The 21020-nt window shown below is 41.5% G+C and overlaps 1 protein-coding gene across 3 annotated transcripts in view; it reads right to left on the bottom strand.

The window, feature by feature from the left end:
• RASGRP1 (RAS guanyl releasing protein 1) overlaps positions 1-18932 on the bottom strand; it is a 67430-nt gene extending 48498 nt beyond the window's left edge. Inside the window, exons 1-2 of one of the 3 annotated variants that reach the window (XM_077263603.1) lie at positions 18679-18932; positions 3963-4144 (exon numbers count right to left, since the gene is read on the bottom strand). In XM_077263603.1, coding sequence (XP_077119718.1) covers positions 3963-4144; positions 18679-18770 — 274 coding nt within the window. In that variant the 5' untranslated portion in view covers positions 18771-18932. The remainder of the gene's footprint in view (positions 1-3962; positions 4145-18678) is intronic. The other 2 variants (XM_077263592.1, XM_077263582.1) reach the window with 2 other exon arrangements.
• Positions 18933-21020: the final 2088 nt, after the last annotated feature.

Below are 21020 nucleotides of genomic sequence, written 5' to 3'. Positions count from 1 at the left end.
CTGAAACCTCCAGCTGGTCAGCCTTTATTCCTGCACTTATTAACCCCTCGTTATCCTGAAGATACTGAGCGGCCTAATTCACATAGGACAAGTACCTGGGCGAGATATATCTGCCCCCGACTACCAGACCGACATGACTCTTACAATACCCTCTGATGAACCGTCACGTCCCACGAGGTAATCCATCTGAAGGGGTTAAAAAAATTTACAAGCAGGAGCCCTGCTAATGCAGCTGTGCTCGTGCTTGTAAGCCCCGGCGAATGAAGGAAATGTAGGTCAATGATCTATAGTTACCTTCAGTCGCGGTGAGGCGCCCCCTGCAGGTTGTCCTCATATGAGCGTGGGAAAAAGTTCCCAGGCTGCATTTCATGAGGACATCCAGCAGAGGCGCCTCACCGCGACTGAAGGTAACTATAGGTCATTGATCTACATTTCCTTCATTCGCCGGGGCTTACAAGCACGAAAATACTAAAACAACCTGTGTGTTTATTTCATTAAAATACTTTTTAATAATGTGTGTGTGTGTTTTTTTACCCCTTTCAGACAAATGGATTAATAATGGATAGGTGTCATAATTGACAGTATATATATATACGTATATATATATATATATATACACTCACCGGCCACTTTATTAGGTACACCATGCTAGTAACGGGTTGGACCCCCTTTTGCCTTCAGAACTGCCTCAATTCTTCGTGGCATAGATTCAACAAGGTGCTGGAAGCATTCCTCAGAGATTTTGGTCCATATTGACATGATGGCATCACACAGTTGCCGCAGATTTGTCGGCTGCACATCCCAAAGATGCTCCATACAAGGCAGGATGGATCCATGCTTTCATGTTGTTTACGCCAAATTCTGACCCTACCATCCGAATGTCGCAGCAGAAATCGAGACTCATCAGACCAAGCAACGTTTTTCCAATCTTCTACTGTCCAATTTCGATGAGCTTGTACAAATTGTAGCCTCAGTTTCCTGTTCTTAGCTGAAAGGAGTGGTACCCGGTGTGGTCTTCTGCTGCTGTAGCCCATCTGCCTCAAAGTTCGACGCACTGTGCGTTCAGAGATGCTCTTAGGCCTACCTTGGTTGTAACGGGTGGCGATTTGAGTCACTGTTGCCTTTCTATCAGCTCGAACCAGTCTGCCCATTCTCCTCTGACCTCTGGCATCAACAAGGCATTTCCGCCCACAGAACTGCCGCTCACTGGATTTTTTTTCTTTTTCGGACCATTCTCTGTAAACCCTAGAGATGGTTGTGCGTGAAAATCCCAGTAGATCAGCAGTTTCTGAAATACTCAGACCAGCCCTTCTGGCACCAACAACCATGCCACGTTCAAAGGCACTCAAATCACCTTTCTTCCCCATACTGATGCTCGGTTTGAACTGCAGGAGATTGTCTTGACCATGTCTACATGCCTAAATGCACTGAGTTGCCGCCATGTGATTGGCTGATTAGAAATTAAGTGTTAACAAGAAGTTGGACAGGTGTACCTAATAAAGTGGCCAGTGAGTGTATATATATATATATATATATATATATATATATATATATATATATATATATATACGTATATATATATACTGTATATATGTTTTCCCGAACATTTGAGCACATAAATCCATTAGATGTCGGTTTTGCAAGCCTGCGAGAAAATCTCGCAGTACGGATGCCATACGGATTACATACGGAGGATGCCATGCGCAAAATACGCTGACACACCCTGCCTACGGATCACTATTTTGGGAACATTTCTCCGTATTACGGCCGTATTACGGCCGAAAAAAACGGACTGTATTGTCTTACGCTGAGTGTGACGCCGGCCTAAGGGCTCATAGTCATTTGCGAGAACAACGGATGAGTGCAATCCGATAAAAAATCGGATTGCACTGGGACCAATGTTATTCAATGGGTGACATCTCATCTGCAATTTTTTTCTCAGCTGAAATTGGACTGAGAAAAAATTGCAGCATGCTGCGATTTGCTGCGTATCTCGGACGAGACTCGCCAATGCAAGTCAATGGATGTGAAAAAAAAATTGCACAGCATACGGACCATCCGTATGCCGTCCGTTTTTTACAGATACCTTACCATTCTCTGGCATAGAGCACTGTAAATGGTCCTGTAAATGACTGTGTAAAAATAGTTGCAAAGAAAAAAAAAACACATTGCATACGGATGTTATACAGATGTCATTAAGATGTTATGTGAGAAAAATCGCATTGTACTCGCATGACACTCGTCCGTTTGTTCAGTGTAGATTACGGAACGTTTTTTGCTCACAAATGAGCATGAGCCCTAATACGTGTGGAAAAATCCACAACAAAAACGCATGTAAAAAACGCAACAAAAATTAGACAAAAACGCTCATATTTTATTAAGTTTTTTTTCCTGCCAACATATCAGGATTTGTAGCACATTTTTCTTTTGTGTGCCCATACCTTTATGGAATTTACAGTTATGCAGTTCCCCTCTATATGCTTTTCTATGTGACTCTAACACAAAAGAAAGGTCACAAAAATGGATCCCATCAAACTTTCTGCAGAGGATACAGACCAGGCCTAATCTCCGCTCCTCTACCTCCGGACCTGCACTGTCTCATTGCTAATCTCAGGAAGCAGCGACATCACTTATCTATAGCTCCAGCACCAGTCGCAGTGACACCTCATACGCCCAGTCACCTTGTCACTGCCCAGACCAATGTTTCCTCTACAAGATACGGGTTATTTTCGTTTAGCTACCATCTAGTCTTGATCATTGGGGGCTCAGAAATGTTTCCATTTCCCACTAGGACACATTGCATGTTAACCAGTTGTGGTTTTGATATTGGATCTGCTTCATCAGAGCAGGATTTTTATTACTTGATAACCCAGATCCAAGCATAAACTGCATTTAATAGTGAAGCATTTCGCAGTCCGTTTAGAGATAGACAACGTTTCACCTAGATAACACTTCATCGGGAGCCATCATATAAGACGTGGGTAGTAGACCCTGTATTTGGACGCTTGCTTGGGTCCACAATTTGGAAATAGGAACACTTTTTGTATTGTGCCATTTTTTTTAAAACAACATCCAATCTCTCAAAATTAAGTTTTGTAGGGAAGGGGTGGGCTATCTTAAATTTAACTAGTCCACTTTTTTTTTACATATGGAAGTAGTGGTTTAGCTGTATTAGATAATAAATATAATTGTTTTTTTAGAGAGAGAAATAATATGCCAGCCATGAGAAACCTAGCATGCGAAAATCAGGGTGGAAGTGCATTTGGGGTGTGTGATTGCACTTGGATTTGCTTATTTTAAGCACAATTATACGCCCCCAGTGCACTTCCACCCTGATTTGCATATATCTTCTATGCTAGATTTATTGTGAATGGCACATATGATTTTTAAAAAAAAAAGGTATCATTGTTATTGGGGTATAAGGTCTGTTACACCGATACCACTACTTTCATTAAAAAAAAAATGCTGACAGCTTCCCTTTAAATACATTGTTTATAAGACACACTGAAAAACCTCTAGTTCCTTTGAAGCTGTTTAAGTCACTTTGTCCTTCCATGCCCCCTACACCGATAGATAAAGCAGGGTCAACGCATCAGAAGTACAGTTATCAGAAAACTGGCACCATACAATGACTCTGGAAGGCCACAGCTCAACATTGGACCATGTTCTTCTGTATTATTAGTAATAATTATTATTTTTAATAATTATATAAATTATTGTTGAAAAATAACAATACGTGAAGGAAAAGTGTGCAAATGTCGGGATGATAATGATAATGTTTTCCTAAATTGGACCTAATTACGTAAAACATCAGAACGGTGCCTATTCATCGGGTAAAGGTCTACATGAGGAGGAATACATAGACAATGACATTGTCTTGGACTTCTATCTTTCGACCCTCATTTCATACCTACTCTCTTGTAAGAATATGCTTAAGAAAATATAACGCTGAAATAACTTACCAAAAGTCTGAATGCACATCTGTATCAGTTCATCCAAGCTGGCTCCCTTGATGAGCTGTCCAAGAGGCATCATCACCCGTATGGGTGTGACCTGAGGAAGTTTGGGATGTGATGTGCAATGGATGATCTGCTTTAATTCCAGCGCCAGTCTAGGAATAGTGGTACAGCCATGTGCAGGTCTACTGAGAGAGAAAGAGACCACACATGAATCAGGTACAAAACTAGCATTAGTCAGAGCGAAATCTATCAACATGTACATAGTCAGTCCTGGTAAAGAAGACAACCTTCCTGCTTTCCCTTCTAGCTCCCTTCCTCCCTTCAAATCGTTATGCCAAATTCTCCTTCCTTGGAAAGAGACAATTATGACCGATTTTCTTGAGAATTCCACAGGGTTAATGTTTTCATCATGCATGCCTGGTTTGAAAGAAGGCTGAGATTTTGGGTACTTTCCCACCATCAATGAATCATCAATTACCAGTTTGGAGTTCAGGGCTTTTATATAAAGAAACCATTGTTACTACTTTGTAATTCTATCATAGTGGCTTCCAGGGATCCCGTATGTCAGTGACGGCAGGACATCTTGGATCAAGAAGATATCTTAGCCATGAGTGTCTGAGGAAAAGCTCCACCACTCAGCAAGAGCTCAACCTTGTAGTAAAGTATTAAAAAGCTATGGAAATGATTCAGGGATCTGCAGACAGGGACCCCTGTAAGGTGCTGTAGAGGGACCGTGCTGCTTTTAGGACTGTGAAATTAAACCCCATTCACGGACCGGCCATGGCTCTCCTGGACTGAACTCAACAGTGTCGTAGGCATATATGAAACTGTCAAGTTGGGTCAGGAGATTCATGGCCAGTCTGGATTGTGGTCCGTATTCGGACCATGGAACACGGAAGTGTATATCTGGCCATAAAGAGAATCTGTCAGTAGGTTTTTGCTATTTAATCCGAGAGCAGCATCATATAGTGTCAGAGAGCCTAATTCCAGTGAAGTGACACTTATTAGGTATTGTGTGCTATAGCTTTAATACAATCAGTGTTTTATCAGCAGTAGATTATCACTGCAGGACTAGGTCTCACGTGCCCAGCAGTCAGGCTAATCTATGTAACCCTGCCCCCACCACTGATTGGCTATATTTCTGGTTACACTATCATCAAACTGCCAATCAGTGGTGTGGTTAGTACGCGCAGCTCAGAATTCTGATTGCTGCTACATCTACAGTGGAGAAAACAGAAATGTTATCAAAGCTACACCAAGCAGCCCAGAAAGTGACACATCCCTGGAATCAGACTCTCTTCTCCTATATCAAGCTGCTCTCAAATTGCATAGCGAATACCCCTGTTAGGCTATGTTCACACTTTGCATTTATGTTGTGTTTTTTTTTAATATAAATTTTAGGCTGCTTACAAAAAGCAGGTTTTGCTGTGTTGTTGTTTTTTTTTGGTTTTTTTTGCTGTTTTTGTTGTCTCTTGTGCATGTTGATAAAGTTTAGTGGCCCCCAAAAAAGCACAATTTAAATACACTGAAAGAAGTGACATGCTGCAGTTTGAAAAAACGCAGAAGTTTTCCAAATCAGTCAGGAAAATAAAAACCAGCTGTGTGCATGAGATTTCTGAAATCTCATAGACTTTGCTGGTACTGCTTCAAACTTGCATTAAAAAAACATAGCCTTACGGTTTTTAGATTCACATTATGTATGGCTTATATCTTTGTCTATGCAGGAGATTTGGAACTCTGCATCAGAAATAGGAGTTCTGACCACTATAAACTTATATTAAGACATTATTTAGCTGGATTTTGACAGTGTAGGGTCAGATTTAGCAGCTTTCTGACCCGTAGTTATCATTGTACAGCTCATAGAATCCCACAGTTTGCAGCATCATCTCTACGCCAATGACACGCAGATCTACCTCTCTGGACCCGACCTCACTTCCTTTCTGACCAAAATTCCACAATGTCTGCCATTTCAGCTTTCTTTTTTGCTCGCTTTCTAAAACTGAACATGGACAAAAAAAAACAGAATTCATCATCTTTCCCCCATCTCATGCTGCCCCTCCACAAGACCTATCCATCAGTGTCAATGGCTGCTCACTTTCCCCAGACCCGCATGCTCGCTGCGATCCTCGACTCTGCCCTCTCTTTCAAGCCTCATATCCAAGCCCTTGCCTCCTCCTGCCGACTCAAACTCAAAAATATTTCCCGGATCCACATATTCCTGACCATGAAACCACAAAAACGCTAGTGCACGCCCTTATCATCTCCTGTCTGGACTACTGCAACCTCCTACTCTCTGGCCTCCTCTCTAGGATTCTGGCACCACTCCAATCCGTCCTACACTCTGCTGCCCGACTAATCTACCTGTATCCCCAGCCTCTCCCCTATGCCAAGCCCTTCACTGGCTTCCTATTACCCATAGGCTCCAGTTCAAAACCCTAACTATGACATACAAAGCCATCCACAACCTGTCTCCTCCATACATCTGTGACATGGTCTCCCGGTACTTACCCACACACAACCTCCGATCCTCTCAAGATCTCCTTCTCTACTGCCCTCCCATCTCTTCTTCCCACAATCGCATACAAGACTTTTCTCGTGCTTCCTCAATACTCTGGAACTCTCTACCCCAACACATCAGACTCTCGCCTACCACGGAAACCTTCAAAAAGAACCTGAAGACCTACCTATTCTGACAAGCCTACAGCCTGCAGTGATCCTAAGTCTGCTGAACCCCCATACGACCAGCTCTACCCGCTCCTAGTGTATCCTCACCCATCCCTTGTAGACTGTGAGCCCTCACGGGCAGGGTCCTCTCTCCTTCTGTACTTGTGTGTGCCTTGTTTTGCTCATGCTTATTGAGCTTGTCTATATCTGACCCGTTCACATGTAAAGCACCATTGAATAAATGGCGCTATAAAATTTATAATAATAATAATAATAATAATAATAAAATACTAATAATAATAATTGTAGAGGCCTCGTAACTTATCTGCAATCACCATAACACTTTGTTACGCTTGACAATCATTGTGTTTGCGTTTGATTGTATGTTTCTGTAACATTGTCTGTTAGACATTATGGCAAGTAAAAAATAAAAGATTTAAAAAAAAAATTCTTCCATTACATGTAATACAAAAATGGTTTCAGCTCTCAATTTTATTAATGATCTGTATCCTGTGGCTCTCCAACTGTGGTTAAAGAGGTTTTCCAGTCTAAGAATTGTGTGTGCAACATGCACCCTGTCACAATCGACAGCCTGCAGTCACATAGAGGGACTGCAGACTTTTCTGCTGAAGCCTCATTCAGACGTCCATGTAATATGGTTAATGAGATATATGGCCACAGGTCTCCTCGGCCAAAATTCACAGCCTCATAGGAATATTTGAGGTTGTCAAATTCAGGTAAGGAGGCCCGCGAACAGTCTCCGCGAACAGTCTGTGCATCACAAGGACCATGTTATATAGATGTTATAGATATCTTAATGAGACCTTAGGCTATGTTCACATGTTGCATTTTTGCACCTTTTTTTAATACAAATTTAAAGGCAATTTTACCAGTACTAGCAAAAGTTATGAGATTTCAGAGCCGAAACATTGCCCAGACATGTGGGTTGAATAAATCCTGAATAGTTTGTATATATATCACTGAGTCCTGGGGCAGCATTATTCCCTATGGGGGGAGCTACATTATACCCTATAGGGGGCAGCAGTATTCCCTATGGGAGGGGGAGATACATTATACCCTATGGGGGGGGGGTAGCAGTATTCTCTATGGGGAGCTACATTATATTCTATGGAGGGGCTGCATTATACTCTGAGGGGGATACTGGGGAGGGGCTGTATTATACTATATGAAGGGGGTTGCATTATACTCTATGAGGCTGGTTGCATTATATTCTATGGGGGCTACATTATATTCTATGAGGGGGCTGCATTATACTATATGAGGGCGGCATTTTATTCTGTGAGGGGGCTACATTACACTACATGAGGGGCTACTTTACATACTATGAGGGGGCTGCATTGTACCCTATGAGGGGGCTACTTTATATTCTATGAGTTGGCTACTTTATATCTATGAGGGGGCTACATTATATTTTATGAGGAGGGCTACCCCAACCCCTGATACATAATTAAGACATGTACTACCTTATATTATACCCCGATATTAGCGCGTTTTTCCGCACAATTGGTGGTCTTGTATTTTATTCTATGTAGCTACATAGTGTGCCCCAAGAATGATTTTCTCTGGTGGGCCCAAGGTGCTCCAGTCCGACGCTGCCCAATGTAGTCGGGTTGCCTACAATTTTGCCATGAATAAAGAAAGTGATCTAAACATGTTTTTTTCAGCATGATGGAGACAATGTCACAAAGCAAAAGTGATACCCTAGTGGCTTGGTGAACTAAACATTGAAATTTAGGGTCCATGGCCAAAAAACTCCCCAGATCTGAATCCCATTGAAAAACTGTCGTCAATCCTCTAAAAGCGGGTGAACAAACAAAAACCCAGAAATTGTGGTACACTCCAAGCACTAATTAGACAAGAATGTGCTGCCGTCAGTAAGGATTTGGCCTAGAAGCTGATATCCTGCTGCCGCTTCGAAGGGCAGCAGTCTTGAAAAATAAGGGTTAGCAGTGTAAATATTGAGTCTTTGCATAAACCTGATGACTTTATCAGGCAAAGTGTAAAAACTTATGAAATGCTGAATTGTACTACAGTGACCATAGAAACATTCGACTAAAAGATCTAAAACCACTGAAGCAGCAAACTTTCTAAAAAACTACATTTGTGGAAGCCTCAAAACTTTTCTCCACGACTTTACAGTAAGGAATGTGAGAAATATTACGTCTGTACGGATTTTTCAGTCTCTATATATTAACATTTACCTATGGCTTGCAGAGAAATTGAACACGGGAATTTATAAAATGATCCAAAGATTAAAGAGTTTTGCTTATTTTATAAAGTGATGCCACCAATCCTGAAAATGAAGGGTCTCCAGCATTGATTTAGCACTGCAATTCCCTCATTGGCTTTGTACACAGTGCAGGACCAGGCTGAAGGTCCTTGTATAGTTTGGTGGCTGGGAGCACCACAGCGAGCCCATGTGTTGGAGGTCAATGCGTGGGGCTAGGTGATGTCTAGCAGCTTCTTGGTCAGGGCGGACTGTAGGGTATTTCCATAAAAGAACAGAACACACCTCAACATGCAGGATCTAGCGAGCAGCACAGTATCGCTTCCTTGTAGGTGTGCTAAAGAATGAATCATGTGCAGGAAGTCTAAACGCCAGAGACAGGGTGACGTTCTAATTCTGCTTATTCTAGAGAAAAGCTTCTCAACAAAATATTTCTATAATCACCTTGGAGACAACTAAATAACTAGTTTTTATTGTGAAAATTGCACGTGTTCTATTAAATCTGTTCAGATCATGTCATTATAGAGCACCGTCACCACTATTCATTGGACTGGGTCCTTTAATTGTGTAAAAGGAGGAGTTTCAGGAAAAGAGTTGCTGCAGAATATATGCTGCTGTACATGGCAGACTGTATTCTGCTAAGAGATTCTCAGGGAAATGGCAGGGAATTGCCCTGTTGTCATATCTCAGAGTTTCCAGTAACAGGTCAATGTTTTGTATGATGATGTCTTCCATGACAACCTAAAAGGTGTTAAAAGTTTTTGCAGGACTAGAAGAACCTCACTTTTGTTTAGAAAAACAGTGTCATACCATATGATGTTTGCAGCATTGCATCTCAGCCCCATTCAGGTCAACGAAGCTGTGCACTGAGTTGCAAAACCAGAGATAATTTAAACAAATGTTGCACTGTTTTTTTATTATTAACTTATTTTTTTACTGCCCCTTTAAAAACTTTTTTTCTTGCTTAATTAAATAAAATGTAGAGCTATGTTCATACAGTATGTCCAATAATCATCTCTTAGAACGGATCCAGTAGCAAGCCATTGTCATAAAAGTTATCCACAACGTGTTTGTCCTGCAAAAAAAAACTGATTTCAACTGAATCCATTTTATTTTTAACATTGAAGTCTACGGAAAACGGATCCATAAAATAGCCATCAGTTTCGTCTTCCATTTGAGACAGATCCAGTAAACAAGAAACGGTTCCTTTTCAAATGGAAGAAAAACGGGTGGCTAATTTAATGGATCCGTTTTCCATAGACTTCAATGTTAAAAAAAAACATGCCGCAATACTACGGTACAACTCTCGCTGTCATGCCGCATTTTGAGGATCACTCCCCTGTTCAAGAATTGAAGAGTGAAAAAAAACATGCATCAGCCTGCTGACCACATTACAATCACTTTCTACTGCTGGTAGGTCACAAAATAATCCAACTTCCCAACAGAGTGGCAAATGTTTCGGATTTTCCGTCGCTGATCACAAGTTGTACAAGACTGTGACTTGAATGCGACATCTCCACCATTTGGTTGGGGGGGATTTACAGAAAAATTGCAGTTTGGTCACGAAACAGCAAATTACTCAAGTAATTTTGGTCAGACAAGGTGTCTGAGAATTGCCGTATATCACACATCCATGTTCGCTCCGAGCGCTTCTGCCCACACAATTAACTCTTTACCACTAGTGTTTAGCTGGGGCTCTTTCAGAGTAGATGCCACCATCACAGTTGGTTTCTAATGAGACTCGTTACGCAGCCCCAAATCACAATCTGTCTTCTTAGAAAGGGCTGGGGCCACCGTTTCTCTACCTTCCAAAGTATATTGGCACATAAATTGCAGATTTTTTTGTGATTTGTCCGCAATTTGTTAATTGCTGCAATGTGACCCCCAAACAATCAGGCCGGGTCCTAGTTTTTCTGCAAAATCAAGTCGAAAGAAAAGATATTTTGTCTATCAAAAGCATTTGAGATGCTCGTGATATCACACTCTTGTTACAAAATCGGCTTATATAAACCATCAATTGTAGCATAAAATATCTAATAGACTTATAAAATGTTAGTATCTTCCCATACCAATAGGCAAAGTCACCTATTTCAATGTATTCCTTTGGTCGTCCGGTGTCTGCAGGATGTTATGTCACTTCTGATGAAATAGCATTGGGACCTGCGGCCACTGGATGACAAGGTCACGTGATGTTACAACATCATGGGCATCATGTCACTGCGACCTACAGCCGCCATATAACCTAGTCAACATGGGAATGAAAGGATTCTGTGGCTTGGTACAGAATGAGTATTTCAGTATTTAAAAAATTGCAAAGTAGTAGATGGAGAAGATTTCAGGTTCTTGCATTTGGCAGCCCGAAACGTTGCATTTATTAGGTCATGTGCACACTGCATCTGTAGGAGTGGTGGAGGTGATGTTCTATTCCCTGACACCCCAGGTGGTTAAATGAATTTTAAATTTATGTATTTTATCTGAGAGCAAAATCCCCTGGGGCTGCAGGGTAACTGTAATGGCCGACCAAGATTAGGGAGGGAGAGATGGAAGTTAGTACCAAGTTCAGGAAATGTCAAGTTCAGTTGGAGGAGAGGTGATCAGGTGACAGGATCGGTCACGGTAGATAGGTTGCTAGAGACAGCGTGAGCTGGTTACTCGGGGCAATGGATTGACAAAGAACCCTTCCATGTGAGTCCATCTGTCGGCCTGGGAACCTCGAGATAGACATCAGGTCCCTTGGGCACACTACGCCTGCATAGCTGCAGGAAAAGATGGACTCAAACTTTCAGAGATGGGAGGTGAAGGAATTCGGGTGCTCTGCTAGTGGTGGAGAAGAATTCCTAATGCTAGAAAAGTTAGCAAGAGGGATGTTCTACCCAGACTGAGAACTAGGGCTGAAGTTAAGTCTGAGACATTTGAGAAAGACTGTAACCCGTTAGGTCCTATCCTACATGCCTGATTGTAATGACTGAAGGCTGCCAGGTAGAAATTTGATTGTTTTACCAAATTCAGTGTCCCATGGATTGTTTGCTGCAAAGGCTCTAGAAGATTAAAACCAGGAGCAGCACACTGCGACACATTCTGTCTGTAGGGTGTCGGAGCGAGTAGAAGCAGCACCTCTGTAGAGGAAGGAAAGATCCAGCTTCAACTGATAAAATAAAAAAAATCTTTATTTGTTAATCATGTAAAAGAATTGTTGCTATGACATATATAGTCTGAATCATCCGAAGAGAGGGTGGTGAAAAAAGACTGGACACGTTTTGAACACCACGTGTGTTCTTAAGTTCTTTAAGTTTAAGAACATACGTCGTGTTCGAAACGCATCCAGTCTTTTTTCTCCTCCCTCTCTTCGGATGATTCCGACTATATATGTCACAGTAGCAATTCTTTTACATGATTAACAAATAAAGATTTGTTTGTTTTTATCGGTTGAAGCTGGATCCTTCCTTCCTCTACAAGTGTGCACTTCGGCATCTGGCAGAGACACAACCCGCGCTTCTCTTCAAGTTCATCATGAACCAATTAAGGGTGAGCTGAAATTGTCCTTTTTGCCTTTTGTAGAAGCAGCACCTCGCCCACGACTTCCACGCCCAGGCACCTTACACAACTTGCCAACAGTATGCTTCATGAACTTTGACCAATGTAAATGGTAGCAAGCCAATAGGAGAAAGTTCACCAGACGGAGACCAAGTGTCTTTCTTTTGCCTCCACCTAATCAGTATCCGCTGTCATAACTTTGGTATAACTGCGCTATCCTTCACAAACGGACAATGCAAAGAAATGTATTCCGCACAGTATGAATTAATTTACAGCAGGTCCCTAGGGTGAACAAATGCTTCTGTATTCATACGGAGTATTGCCACTGTTGGATGCATACCCCTTGAATGCATGGCTACAAATGTCATGTGAACCTAAGCCTTAAAGGAATCTGCAACCACGTTTTCACTTCCTTGTCTGACAGCTGCATAATGTAGGGAAAGAGACCCTGATCCCGGTGATGTATCACTTAGTTTACTCGGTACAGCAGTTGTGATGCAATCAGGGTTTTTAGATGTAACATGTAGCTGAGCTCAGAAAGCTGCCCCCACCCACACCACAGCTTTCTGTGTACATTGTCTGTTGACAGTGAGCTGCTAATCAGAGGATTATTGGACCAGACACCAGTCTGGGCAGTGGTAATCTCCTGCTAATAAAACACTCATTGTTTTGAAACTATAGCACAGACCAAAAGTGATACATCGCTGAAATCATGCCTCTATCCCTACCACATGCTGCTTTCAGATTACATAGAAAAACATGCTGACATATTCCCTTTAATGATTTTGGAAAATCTTACAATAACTGACATTTTATCAAGACTGGAGTATATCATGCCAATCAGGGTGAATTCAGTATCTTCTTTACCGATGTCTTACGTGTTTGATCTATACATCTATTTGCCTTCAAAAACTGTGTGACAAAAAATGATTGTGGCATCGCAATCTTATTGTATAGAAGATTGATTAAATTCTACTATTAGGCATTTTCTACTGATGCCATGCAACAGTCTCATGTGTGCATCAGGAGATCTGCGGATGGTCCAGATATCATGGTCTATACACGGACCATGAATGCCTGATGTGAGGTTCCTCTTACCGAGTACATACTAAGTAATATGTACTAGACAGTCAATCATCTGGGTAGAGTAGTTTGCTATAAAATAAGCCCATAATTTCCTCAATTCGTCCTGATCAATTAATGGCAGATAGTGGAACTAATAAATAATTTTGTAGAAGAAAAGAAATTATGGCACTCACCCGTGTACAAAATTCAGAAGACTTTATTTCCAAGTGGATAAAAAAACAACATGCTAGTGAATGGTATATAATGACAACAGCCGTTTCGCACCTAGCAGACTCTTCTTAGTCCCGAACCTGGGCACTAAGAAGAAGCAACTGCTCGGTGCGAAACGGCTGTTGCCAGTATATAACATTCACTAGTCTAGAGCAGTATGAGTGATTTGTGCACCAGTATTACAGACACAAGCCCTGGGACTACAGAATGAAACTGATACAATTCTAAAACTAAATATAATAATAATCAGCATTTAATAGAATTAATGTATTTCTTTCTTGTTTTCTCTCTTTCTCTGTTGTATCTATAGTAGATTGTTTTACTTTCTATATAGCGGCTCTATCTGTAGTAGATTGTTTTACTTTATATATAGTGGCTCTGGGGATGTAAGGCCGAGCCAGAGGAGACAATGCAATCATATCACTGCTAACACAATTCCATGGAGAATTCTGCCAGGAAAGGCAATGGAGACTAAATCCTTATCATGGAAAGCAGCCCCAAATAGACAGGACCTAATCTAAAGGTCACCACCTGCCCTCCATTGTGAACGGAGATGGCTCTGATACTGTACCCAGCATTGTTGTGTTGTGCCCTGGCTTAAACATTTATAGCCTGGCTCTAGATGGCACCAATTCACATTATTATTTTACAGTATCTGTGGTCCAAAACATTAACTGTATCATACAAGAGCCTGCACACAACTCCAGATATTGCTGAGATGCATTATGGAAAGATGTGGATCCTACAGTCAGAAAATGTAAATAATATTTAAGTAAAATATTTAAATGGACATTATAGATGCGATCATGCTACAGCGCAGGCACTGCCACCTAACTGCTGAATGTGAATTTTTTTTATTTCAAAACATATTATATGCAGTATGCAAAATAGGGGGCAGGTCACTGAGGGATCAGTCACCTGTCAGAAGCCATACAGATGAAAATGTGTATAAAGCCCCACCCACAGGCCGCCCCGGAGCACGAGAATCTCATTTATTGAAAATTACAAAGATTAAACAACAACCACAAGATGGATTTCATCAACCAAGGTATCATTTTAATCAGTATAACGGCACCGACCTGACACTCTCTGTAGGTTACTGTGCACAGTCCTGCTGACAGGTTCCCTTTAAGGCCCCTATACACATTAGACCAAATGTTGGCCTAACCCACTGATATTGATGTTCAACTGTATATGGGGGCTCCGGCTGCCTCTCGGCCGGGAGTGATGTCAATCAGGCATGTCTGATTTCGGACTGCCGAAACTGCTGAACGAGTGCTTCTCTGTTTTGGCGAAACAGTTGAGATGACTGTCAGCTGAACGATTTGTTAAAGCAGCCCTTAGTCGACAGCCATCTAATGCGTATTGCCATCCTTAGTGAATCCTGACAATTCTGTTTAGCAGGCCAATATTTTAGCAGGTCAGATCAATTTCAAAAATTTCAATGAGATCAAATGGGCTTTTACACTCAGCAATTTTGGTCTAATTGGATCGAAATTGAACAGATATCTATATGTGTAATTGCATGTTTAAAGACCCATAGACATTAGACCAATGCTGGCCGAACCTGTCCATATTGACAGGTTTAGCTGGTGGTCTAATATCTATTGGGGGTGCAAGTCGGGAGTGATGTCATTTGCATATGTTGGATTTCAGACAGCTGATGGCATTGTTCTCCTGGAGATAAGCCGCCGGCCGACACATCAATCGAAGGCTTCCTCATAGACAACACAGCAGCTCTCGGCAGAGTGTGTGCGCCTGTGCGTGGGAGAGTTGGCCAAGATGGAAGCCGAATACATGAAGGATTGCTTGGCTGACAGCCATCTAAAGTGTACGGCCGGCTTTACTGTATTCTCACCTGGGATCTGGCTGTGTGCAGCTCTGTATTTTGAGCCATTGTGACTGGTTCTAAATCTGAAAGTGTAAAGTTGAGTTTTTGTTGCAGAGTTTTAGCTCATGAGTCACAGCATGGCCTGCTGCTCACGTACTACATCCAGATATTAGTAATGTATTAGCGCCATTATATATATATATATATATATATATATATATATATATACATAGAGCCCATAATATACAAAGCACACACATGAATATGTATGTGGATAATATATGGGTGGACAATAAACAGAAGATCAGACGCACCCATGTATTCAGCAGCCATACTGCCTGAATAATATATGTACATTTACATATTTGTGTAAAATAAAAGTCTCACAATATCCAGCACATCATGTATAGTATATGTGGAACACAGCAGTCCGATAACTGTGTATGCAATGTATACACTACAGGTGCACCACAAGAAATATATATATGTATGCTAACATATGTGTATGTGTAATATAAAGGTCTTACTACGCACAGCAAAAGCAGCACTACTTATCTAATATTTGTACATTTACATATATATGTATTATAAAGGTCTCATAATACAAAAGTGATATCACATGCATAATATATGTACACTAATAAAAAGGACTCATAATACTAAGCTGGGAAATCACATGTATATGTAAAGGTTACATACTTCACAGCTCGGGCACTGCTATATGCATACTATATGCACAGTAACAGAGGTCTCATAACACACATCTGTGTATACTACATGTCTATCATTGCTCAATCATTTCTACTGGGTTTTATATGAAAAGAAGAAATACAAATATTCAATACAAAAACAACATATTCATAAATATGTTACAAAACATTTCTATGTAACTATTTAGTATCATCATCGCTACATGTATATTATATGTACAAATATTACATGCTTTACAGTAAAGGAATTGCTACACGTATATGTACAGATGTTACATGCTTTACAGTAAGGGCACCGCTACATGTTTATTATGTGTACAGATGCTACATGTTTTACAGTAAGGATATCACTATATGTATATTATATATAAGGATGAGCCATGCTTTACAGTAAGGGCATAACTATATGTATATTATATGTACAGATGTTACATGCTTTACAGTAAGGGCATCCCTACACGTATATTATATGTACAGATATTGCATGCTTTACAGTGAGGGCATCGCTACATGTATATTATATGTACAGATGTTACATGCTTTACAGTAAGGGCATAACTATATGTATATTATATGTACAGATGTTACATGCTTTATAACTAGGGCATCACTAAATGTATATTATATGTAAGGATGAACCATGCTTTACAGTAAGGGCATAACTATATGTATATTATACGTACAGATGTTACATGCTTTACAGTAAGGGCATCGCTACACGTATATTATATGTACAGATGTTGCATGCTTTACAGTAAGGGCATCGCTACACGTATATTATATGTACAGATGTTACATGCATTACAGTGAGGGCATCGCTACATGTATATTATATGTACAGATGTTGCATGCTTTACAGTAAGGCATCGCTACACATATATTATATGTACAGATGTTGCATGCTTTACAGTAAGGGCATCGCTACATGTATATTATATGTACAGATGTTACATGCTTTACAGTAAGGGCATCGCTACATGTATATTATATGTACAGATGTTACATGCTTTACAGTAAGGGCATCGCTACATGTATATTATATGTACAGATGTTACATGCTTTACAGTAAGGGCATCGCTACATGTATATTATATGTATAGATGTTACATGCTTTACAGTAAGGGCATCGCTACATGTATATTATATGTACAGATGTTGCATGCTTTACAGTAAGGGCATCGCTACACGTATATTATATGTACAGATGTTGCATGCTTTACAGTAAGGGCATCGCTACACGTATATTATATGTACAGATGTTACATGCTTTACAGTAAGGGCATCGCTACATGTATATTATATGTATAGATGTTACATGCTTTACAGTAAGTGCATCGCTACATGTATATTATATGTACAGATGTTGCATGCTTTACAGTAAGGGCATCGCTACACATATATTATATGTACAGATGTTGCATGCTTTACAGTAAGGGCATCGCTACATGTATATTATATGTACAGATGTTACATGCTTTACAGTAAGGGTATCGCTACATGTATATTATATGTACAGATGTTGCATGCTTTACAGTAAGGGCATCGCTACACGTATATTATATGTACAGATGTTACATGCATTACAGTGAGGGCATCGCTACATGTATATTATATGTACAGATGTTGCATGCTTTACAGTAAGGCATCGCTACACATATATTATATGTACAGATGTTGCATGCTTTACAGTAAGGGCATCGCTACATGTATATTATATGTACAGATGTTACATGCTTTACAGTAAGGGCATCGCTACATGTATATTATATGTACAGATGTTACATGCTTTACAGTAAGGGCATCGCTACATGTATATTATATGTACAGATGTTACATGCTTTACAGTAAGGGCATCGCTACATGTATATTATATGTATAGATGTTACATGCTTTACAGTAAGGGCATCGCTACATGTATATTATATGTACAGATGTTGCATGCTTTACAGTAAGGGCATCGCTACACGTATATTATATGTACAGATGTTGCATGCTTTACAGTAAGGGCATCGCTACATGTATATTATATGTACAGATGTTACATGCTTTACAGTAAGGGCATCGCTACATGTATATTATATGTATAGATGTTACATGCTTTACAGTAAGTGCATCGCTACATGTATATTATATGTACAGATGTTGCATGCTTTACAGTAAGGGCATCGCTACACATATATTATATGTACAGATGTTGCATGCTTTACAGTAAGGGCATCGCTACATGTATATTATATGTACAGATGTTACATGCTTTACAGTAAGGGCATGGCTACATGTATATTATATGTACAGATGTTACATGCTTTATAACTAGGGCATAACTATATGTATATTATATGTACAGATGTTACATGCTTTATAACTAGGGCATCACTACATGTATATTATTTGTACAGTGACATATTACACAGAAGGCACACATTGGTCACTTACTGGATGCCCTTCTTCTTGCCAATAGTGCCCATGGTGAAGATGCTGGTGTGGTCTGTATGCTCTGCTGTCCCAGCACTCCGCCTGTATCCCATACTGGAATGGGGCTGATCACTGGTCTCCACCCCAGCACACCTCCCAGACTGCGGCTGTGCCAGCACCTGTGCCCTGTGCCTCACACATTGCAGCCGTCTTCTATTATTCTTACAGCCTGGCACTCAGGCGAACATTACACTTCTTCTCTTCCTGTCACTTGTGACAAGTTGAGCAGATCCAGTGTTCCTCCTCACACAGCTCTCTCCTCCCACACACCATGCCTCTCTGAATTAACCCTCAGGTACTGCTCACATAGACATCCGGCTCTGCTATAATCAGGGTCACAGTCTGCAGTGCCAGTGTTAGCGTATTAGGGTTATAGATGAGACACTGCCATGTATTGAGAGGGCAGAGGACACACTGCCATGTATTAAGAGGGCAGAGGAGACACTGCCATGTATTAGGAGGGCAGAGGAGACACTGCCATGTATTATGAGAGCAGAGGACACACTGCCATGTATTCGGAGGGCAGATGAGATACTGCCATGTATTAGGAGGGCAGAGGAGACACTGCCATGTATTAGGAGAGCAGAGGAGACACTGCCATGTATTAGGAGGGCAGAGGAGACACTGCCATGTATTAGGAGAGCAGAGGAGACACTGCCATGTATTCGGAGAGCAGATGAGATACTGCCATGTATTAGGAGGGCAGAGGAGACACTGCCATGTATTAGGAGAGCAGAGGAGACACTGCCATGTATTAGGAGGGCAGAGGAGACACTGCCATGTATTAGGAGGGCAGAGGAGACACTGCCATGTATTAGGAGAGCAGAGGAGACACTGCCATGTATTAGGAGGGCAGAGGAGATACTGCCATGTATTAGGAGGGCAGAGGAGACACTGCCATGTATTAGGAGAGCAGAGGAGACACTGCCATGTATTAGGAGAGCAGAGGAGACACTGCCATGTATTAGGAGGGCAGAGGTGGCACTGCCATGTATTAGGAGAGCAGAGGAGACACTGCCATGTATTAGGAGGGCAGAGGAGACACTGCCATGTATTAGGAGAGCAGAGGAGACACTGCCATGTATTAGGAGGGCAGAGGAGACACTGCCATGTATTCGGAGAGCAGAGGAGACACTGCCATTAATTAGGAAGAGCAGAGGAGACACTGCCATGTATTAGGAGAACAGAGGAGACACAGCCATGTATTAGGAGGGCAGAGGAGACACCGCCTTGTATTAGGAGAACAGAGGAGACACTGCCATGTATTAGGAGGGCAGAGGAGACACTGCCATTAATTAGGAGAGCAGAGGAGACACTGCCATGTATTAGGAGGGCAGAGGAGACACTGCCATGTATTAGGAGAACAGAGGAGACACTGCCATGTATTAGGAAAGCAGAGGAGACACTGCCATGTATTAGGTGAACAGAGGAGACACTGCCATGTATTAGGAGAGCAGAGGAGACACTGCCGTGTATTAGGAGAACAGAGGAGACACAGCCATGTATTAGGAGGGCAGAGAAGACACTGCCATGTATTAGGAGAGCAGAGAAGACACTGCCATGTATTAGGAGAACAGAGGAGACACTGCCATGTATTAGGAGAGCAGAGGAGACACTGCCATGTATTAGGAGAGCAGAGGAGACACTGTCATTTATTAGGAGGACAGAGGAGACACTGCCATGTATTAGGAGAGCAGTGGAGACACTGCCATGTATTAGGAGAGGAGACGAGACACTGCCATGTATTAGGAGGGCAGAGGAGACACTGCCATGTATTAGGAAGGCAGAGGTGACACTGCCATGTTTTAGGAGAGCAGATGAGACACCACCATGTATTAGGAGAGCAGAGGAGACACTGCCGTGTATTAGGAGAACAGAGGAGACACAGCCATGTATTAGGAGGGCAGAGAAGACACTGCCATGTATTAGGAGAGCAGAGAAGACACTGCCATGTATTAGGAGAACAGAGGAGACACTGCCATGTATTAGGAGAGCAGAGGAGACACTGCCATGTATTAGGAGAGCAGAGGAAACACAGCCATGTATTAGGAGAGCAGAGGAGACTCTGACATGTATTTGGGGGGCATAGGTAACACTACCAGGTATTAGGAAGGCAGAGGTGACATTACCATCTATTAGGAGAGCAGAGGAGACACTGCCATCTATTAGGAGGGCAGAGGAGACACTGCCATGTATTTGGAGGGCATAGGTAACACTACAATGTATTAGGAAGGCAGAGGAGACACTGCCATATATTAGGAGGACAGAGGTGACACTATCATGAATTAGTAGAGCAGAGGAGA

Source organism: Ranitomeya variabilis, chromosome 1 (assembly GCF_051348905.1).
Source record: "Ranitomeya variabilis isolate aRanVar5 chromosome 1, aRanVar5.hap1, whole genome shotgun sequence".
In the NCBI taxonomy this organism is placed as follows: domain Eukaryota; kingdom Metazoa; phylum Chordata; class Amphibia; order Anura; family Dendrobatidae; genus Ranitomeya; species Ranitomeya variabilis.
This window is presented reverse-complemented; position numbering and strand designations above follow the sequence as displayed.